Raw genomic sequence first — 7,443 nt, forward strand, 5'->3', positions numbered from 1 at the left:
CGGATGGTAATGTCACCATCTATAAAGCTCGACTTGTCGCTAAGGGTTATCGACAAGTTCAAGGGATTGACTACGACGAGACATTCTCTCCCGTAGCGAAGCTTAAGTCCGTCCGAATCATGTTAGCAATTGCCGCATACTATAATTATGAGATATGGCAGATGGACGTCAAAACGGCATTCCTTAACGGGCATCTTAAGGAAGAGTTGTATATGATGCAGTCGGAAGGTTTTGTCGATCCTAAGAACGCTAACAAAGTATGCAAGCTCCAGCGATCCATTTATGGGCTGGTGCAAGCATCTCGGAGTTGGAATATTCGCTTTGATGAGATGATCAAAGCATTTGGGTTTATGCAGACTTAGGAGAAGCCTGCGTTTACAAGAAAGTGATTGGGAGCTCTGTAGCTTTTCTCATATTATATGTGGATGACATACTCTTGATGGGAAATAATATAGAATTTCTGGACAGCATTAAGGCCTACTTGAACAAATGTTTTTCAATGAAGGACCTTGGAGAAGCTGCTTATATATTAGGCATCAAGATCTATAGAGATAGATCGAGACGCCTCATAGGTCTTTCACAAAGCACATACCTTGATAAGATTTTGAAAAGGTTCAAAATGGATGAGTCCAAGAAAGGGTTCTTGCCTATGTTACAAGGTGTGAGATTGAGCTCAGCTCAGTCACCGACCACGGCAAAAGATAAAGAAGAGATGAGTGTCATCCCCTATGCTTCAGCCATAGGATCTATTATGTATGCCATGCTGTGTACCAGACCTGATGTAAACCTTACCGTAAGTTTGGTAGCAAGATACCAGAGTAATCCCGACAAGGAACACTGGACAGCGGTCAAGAATATCCTGAAGTACCTGAAAAGGACAAAGGACATGTTTCTCGTTTATGGAGGTGACGAAGAGCTCGTCGTAAAGGGCTACGTCGACGCTAGCTTCGACACAGATCTGGATGACTCTAAGTCACAAACCGGATACGTGTATATGTTGAATGGTGGAGCAGTAAGCTGGTGCAGCTGCAAGCAGAGCGTCGTGGCGGGATCTACATGTGAAGCGGAGTACATGGCAGCCTCGGAGGCAGCACATGAAGCTATTTGGGTGAAGGAGTTTATCACCGACCTAGGAGTCATACCCAATGCGTCGGGGCCAATCAAACTCTTCTGTGACAACACTGGAGCTATTGCCCTTGCTAAGGAGCCCAGGTTTCACAAGAAGACCAGGCACATCAAGCGTCATTTCAACTCCATCCGTGAAAATGTTCAAGATGGAGACATAGAAATTTGCAAAGTACATACGGATCTGAATGTCGCAGATCCATTGACTAAACCTCTCTCGCGAGCAAAACATGATCAACACCAGAACTCTATGGGTGTTCGATTCATCACAATGTAACTAGATTAGTGACTCTAGTGCAAGTGGGAGACTGTTGGAAATATGCCCTAGAGGCAATAATAAAAGTGTTATTATTATATTTCTTTGTTCATGATAATAGTCTTTTATTCATGCTATAACTGTATTATCCGGAAATCATAATACACGTGTGAATACATAGACCACAATATGTCCCTAGTGAGCCTCTAGTTGACTAGCTCGTTGTGATCAACAGATAGTCATGGTTTCCTGGCTATGGACATTGGATGTCGTTGATAACGGGATCACATCATTAGGAGAATGATGTGATGGACAAGAACCAATCCTAAGCATAGCACAAAGGTCGGTTAGTTCGTTTGCTAGAGCTTTTCCAATGTCAAGTATCTCTTCCTTCGACCATGAGATCGTGTAACTCCTGGATACCGTAGGAATGCTTTGGGTGTATCAAACGTCACAACGTAACTGGGTGACTATAAAGGTGCACTACAGGTATCTCCGAAAGTATCTATTGTTTTATGCGGATCGAGACTGGGATTTGTCACTCCGTATGACGGAGAGGTATCTCTGGGCCCACTCGGTAATGCATCATCATAATGAGCTCAAGGTGACCAAGGTGTTGGCCGCGGGATCATGCATTACGGTACGAGTAAAGTGACTTGCCGGTAACGAGACTGAACAAGGTATTGGGATACCGACGATCGAGTCTCGGGCAAGTAACGTACCGATTGACAAAGGGAATTGTATACGGGGTTTGATCGAATCCTCGACATCGTGGTTCATCCGATGACTTCATCGAGGAGCATGTGGGAGCCAACATGGGTATCCAGATCCCGCTGTTGGTTATTGACCGGAGAGTCTCGGTCATGTCTGCATGTCTCCCGAACCCGTAGGGTCTACACACTTAAGGTTCGGTGACGCTAGGGTTATCAGGAAGACAAGTATGTGATTACCGAATGTTGTTCAGAGTCCCGGATGAGATCCCGGACGTCACGAGGAGTTCCAGAATGGTCCGGAGGTAAAGTTTTATATATGGGAAGTTGTTTAACGGGCACCGGAAAGTTTCGGGGTCATACCGGTATTGTACCGGGACCACCGGAAAGGTTCCGGGGGTCCACCGGGAGGGACCACCCCTCCCGGGGGGCCACTTGGGCTGCGTAGGGATAGCAGCCAGCCCCTAGTGGGCTTGGCGCCCCCCCCCTTGGGCCCATGCGCCTAGGGTTGGGAGGGAAACCCTAAAGGGGGCGCACCCCCCTTGCTTGGGGGGCAAGCCCCCCACCCCTTGGCCGCCGCCCCCCCTAGGGTTTTCCCTAGAGGGCCGGCCCCCCTTGCCCTTTCCCCTATATATAGAGGGGTGAGGGGAGGGCTGCAACACACCACAAGCCAAGGCGCAGCCCCTCCCCTCCCCAACACCTCTCCTCCTCCGTACGTGCTTGGCGAAGCTCTGTCGGAATACTGCCGCATCAACTGCACCACGCCGTCGTGCTGCCGTTGGAGCTGCCTTCCTCAACCTCTCCTTCCTCCTTGCTGGATCAAGACGGAGGAGACGTCTCCCGTCCCGTACGTGTGTTGAACGCGGAGGTGCTGTCCGTTCAGCACTAGGACATCGGTGATCCGAATCACGTTCGAGTACGACTCCATCATCACCATCCCCTTGGAAAGCTTCCGCTCGTGATCTACAAGTGGTATGTAGATGCAAACTCTCTCCCTTGACTCGTTGCTTAGATGAACTCATAGATGGATCTTGGTGAAACCGTAGGAAAAATTTTAATTTTCTGCAACGTTCCCCAACAACACTTTCAGCCATTCAACGTGGCTCACCTAAAATGTTCGGACCGGTCCCTCCGCTTAGAGCACCATCACCTTCCTCCTCATTCCACCATGCGCTGCCATGATAGAGCCACTCGAGAAGCCAAAGATGATGTTCGTTGTCTCGCAGGTGTCAGGACCCAAACCCGAAGGATGACGCCCGCACGGTTGCGTCCGCTCAACGTCACCCCGAAGCCTCAAGAGGAAGACGAAGGCGGAGAAGACGGCGGTGGCCGGTCAGGTCGTAGCTTGCTATCCAAAGCGCACCGCCTGGCCGGTGCCGCCCTGTATATCACATGCCTAGCCCGCCCAATGTAAGACACCCTACTTCTACACGGCCCAACACCTCGGTACGCCTGACACGCAGCAATTGCCGCAACAGTTTGCAGCCTCCTTTAATCGAGTGTCGTTCATCGTCGACCTCAACAGCTACGTCCGCACATATTCCCTCTATGAAGCTCTCGTCTGTGGGGCCTGATCACTATTTGTTGGAATGCCTCAACCAAGCAAGACAACGGCAAAGGATTATGCGATAATGAACATTATCCACAACAGACGAGGCTATGAAGACGAACAAGTGGATGACTCCCAGGCGGAGCAAGATCTGTAGCCGTATACCCAACTGCCTGACAGCCAGTAGGCGTACACCAGGCAGCAGGACTTTGAGTCGGACAACCATTGGCCGCCAGCGCCAACACAAAGAAGAAGTGGGGAACCACCTACTTGAACAAGGAGGATGAGTTGATCTACGGGGGATCTGTTTCATGGCACGGAGCAAAATGACACAACTTTTTTGGTAAAGTGCACATGATTCATTGTTGGTGAGCAAAGCAACCGGGAAACACATTGTCAATTCCGCCAAGACCATCGCCAAAGAAGATGATGAAGATGGTGATCCAACAAAACGAGGGGTCGCACCGGCCACCCATGTGGCTAGGTAGTGGAAGACAGAGAAGGAAAAGCGAGAAGGGGTGGCGACCAAGATGACGGAGAAGTTCAAGGCCGTGTTGGTGAAGAAGGAGGAGGCGGTTGCCAAGCGCAATGAGATGAAAGGGGTTAAGAAGGTGGAGAGGTTTGACATGTTCATGGAGATGCGAAAGAAGAAGCATAAGTTCAAGGAGATGAAGATTGCTATCAGGGCCGAAGCCAAGCCGCAGAAGTTGTTGTTCATCAAGCCGACAGACTTCAAACCCAGTGTGGTGAAGTTTGTTCAAAAGTACCATGCTAGCATGTACAAACACTTTGTGCGAAAGGAGTGTGAAAAGAGGCCAAAAAATTGAGTTCTTTGGCACCGACAGCTGAACCGAAGGCTTTCGGATTGGTAGATGTGAAAAACGGATTGAACATCTGTTGCTTTTGGTTGTAGTTCTTTACAACTATTTAAATGTATGGTTGAGTTGCTATTGATCTAGATAACTTTGTGAAAGAAAGAAGGCCAAACAAGGCCGGGCGGGTATTTTGATGACCCCAATTGAATGGCATCTGTCCGGTCGGATGTCCATGGACACGAAACGTGTCCACAAAGATTTTTTTAAGAAGTTTCCAGTCTATTCATATTCAATCATGGCAGTACAAAGAACATCAGAGGTAATAAAAATTACAACCAGGTCCGTGGATCACCTAGCGACGACTACACGCACTGGAGCGTGCCGAAGGCACTCCCCCATTATCGCCTCTCCCTTCCTGGAGCCGGGCAAACCTTGTTGTAGCAGACAGTCAAAAAGTCGTCGTGCTAAGGCTCCGTAGGACCAACACACCAGAGCAGCACTATCGCCGATGAAGAAAGTCGTAGATCAAAATGATCAAACCTGTAAACATCCAATGAAGACAAATGAAGAACAGATCCAAACAGAGCCACCGAAGACCAGCATCGACTGAATCCCGCGAGATCCGAGGGAGGCACACCTCCACACGCCCTCTGACGATTCTAGATGCACCATCAGGACGGGGAATAGAATGTGGGAGACATTATTGCTACTTAGAGACATCTTTGCCACCACACAGTGCCAACCATGATGTTGAACTTAACAAGAACAAGAAAGGTGTCCATCCCGTCGACGGGTGACTGAGGTCCTTTGCACCTCCAGGCCATAGGAGATGAGACGGACCAGAGACGGCTACGACGGGAAAAGGAGGAAAGCTTGAGATCTTTTCTTGTAACCTTCTGTCATCTTATCCCGTGTCCGCAAAAAAATTGATGATGACTAATAGGTGATTCACGTTAGCGTTGCCCTTAGTTTATCACGGCCATGATATTGAGCCATTTGATTGGATTGATTGCGTTGACCAACATGACGTAAGCCTGGGAAATTAGCTCACCGCTACAGGAAAATATGCATATTTTGAGGAGTGCCACCCCATATAAGCATTTTTCTCTCTGTATAATTGAAAAGAAACATCTATTCCATGGTCAACAGTGAAATCCAATGGTTGTAAACAAATACTCCCTCCGTTTCTAAATATACGTCTTTCTAAACATTTCAAATGGACTACAATATACGAATGTATGTAGACATATTTTAGAGTGTATATTTATTTATTTTGCTTTGTATGTAATCACTTATTGAAATCTTCAAAAATACTTATATTTGGAAACGGAGGAAGTAGATGTTAAATATAAAAAATGTTCCCTGAGGAAAGGAATAGGGTAGCTGCGCATTTGCTTTTCAGTTTGGAAATCACATTTCTCGGAGGACGAATAGGAGCTCAAAAATGGAAAACAAAGACACCATCAAGCCCGCAACAACGCTAGAGGCCAACCATAAAAGGTGAGACGTCTCCAATCTGCAAATACAACATCAACCCCAACGTACACAAGTAGGCCTTCTCTTAGTTAATTGCACAGAAGCCAGAGAAGAGAGAGAGAGAAGGTGGGAGAGAGAGAGAGAAAGAGAGAGAGAGAGAGAGAGAGAGAGAGAGAGAGAGAGAGAGAGAGAGAGGAAGAGCATGGAGCCCCACATGGAGAGCGCGCTTCGTCAAGGGTTGACGGAGCCGGAGCGGAGGGAGGTGGAGGGCGTGGTGGAGGAGCACCACACATTCCCTGGGCGCGCCAGCGGGACGTGCACGTCGCTGGTCACACAGCGCGTGCAGGCGCCTCTCGCCGCCGTGTGGGACATCGTGCGCGGCTTCGCCAATCCCCAGCGCTACAAGCACTTCATCAAGTCCTGTGCTCTCGCCGCCGGCGACGGCGCCACCGTGGGCAGCGTCCGCGAGGTCACCGTCGTCTCCGGCCTCCCCGCCTCCACCAGCACCGAGCGCCTCGAGATCCTCGACGACGACCGCCACATCCTCAGCTTCCGCGTCGTCGGCGGCGAGCACCGCCTCCGCAACTACCGCTCCGTCACCTCCGTCACCGAGTTCACGGACCAGCCTTCAGGCCCGCCCTACTGCGTCGTTGTCGAGTCCTACGTCGTCGACGTACCGGAGGGCAACACCGAGGAGGACACCCGCATGTTCACCGACACCGTGGTCAAGCTCAACCTCCAGAAACTCGCCGCCATCGCGACCACCACCTCCTCCTCTTCCCCGCCGCCGTCGGATGAGCAAAGCTGATCATCAGTGATTGATCGTTCTTGGTTTCTCCATGGCCGGTCCCGGTTGCATGCAATGCATGCACTGTGATGCTTTTCTGTTTTCTTTTCTGCACCAAAAAAGAGAGAATTTAATGTTATTGCGGTTCTGATGGGTGATGACATCGAAAGAGGGTGCAAGTTGGTGTTATTTTCTGTTTTCGTTTTTTGTATGTATATTCCATCGTTATCTTGCAATGTCACCATGTTATCACTCTTTTCTGTTTTTGCCAATCTCTCTCCAATATTGGGTAGTTGGTACTCATACTTTTAAGATAGCGCTTTTGGTTTGGCATTTTAAAAAGTACAAAGTATTAGTTGCCAAGGTCACAAGAAAGAGCAGCCCTAGTGCAAGTTGGAGTTAATTGCTAAAAGAATTCAGACTCACCTAAATTCGAAGACTTCGTGTCTTTGCTTTATCCTCTTTATTTTACTTTTCATTTCCGTTCAACATGAGAGTTTTACTGGATATTTCTCACATATAATCTCTTTATCAAAACGAATACAATAAAGTCAAAACTGTTTTCGGGTGTTGCTAGGTGTCAGTCGACAGTCAAGTGACATAACATGGAAGAAAGGAAAAAAAAATCTATTTTTTCGCATACATTTCACTGTAAGATCTCACGAATATAGTATCGATTGAGATATAGCAAGGTTGTTTTCTAATAGCTTATTGTCTAACATATG

At 48.3% G+C, this 7,443-nt stretch overlaps 1 protein-coding gene across 1 annotated transcript; it reads left to right on the forward strand.

Annotated features, from left to right (window-relative positions):
- Window positions 1–5,996: 5,996 nt before the first annotated feature.
- On the forward strand, window positions 5,997–6,978 carry LOC119267679 (abscisic acid receptor PYL9-like). The gene has a single exon (XM_037549109.1). The coding sequence runs from the start codon at window positions 6,134–6,136 to the stop codon at window positions 6,737–6,739; it is 606 nt and encodes a 201-aa protein (XP_037405006.1). The 5' UTR covers window positions 5,997–6,133; the 3' UTR covers window positions 6,740–6,978.
- Window positions 6,979–7,443: the final 465 nt, after the last annotated feature.

This window comes from Triticum dicoccoides, chromosome 3A (genome assembly GCF_002162155.2).
Source record: "Triticum dicoccoides isolate Atlit2015 ecotype Zavitan chromosome 3A, WEW_v2.0, whole genome shotgun sequence".
NCBI lineage: Eukaryota > Viridiplantae > Streptophyta > Magnoliopsida > Poales > Poaceae > Triticum > Triticum dicoccoides.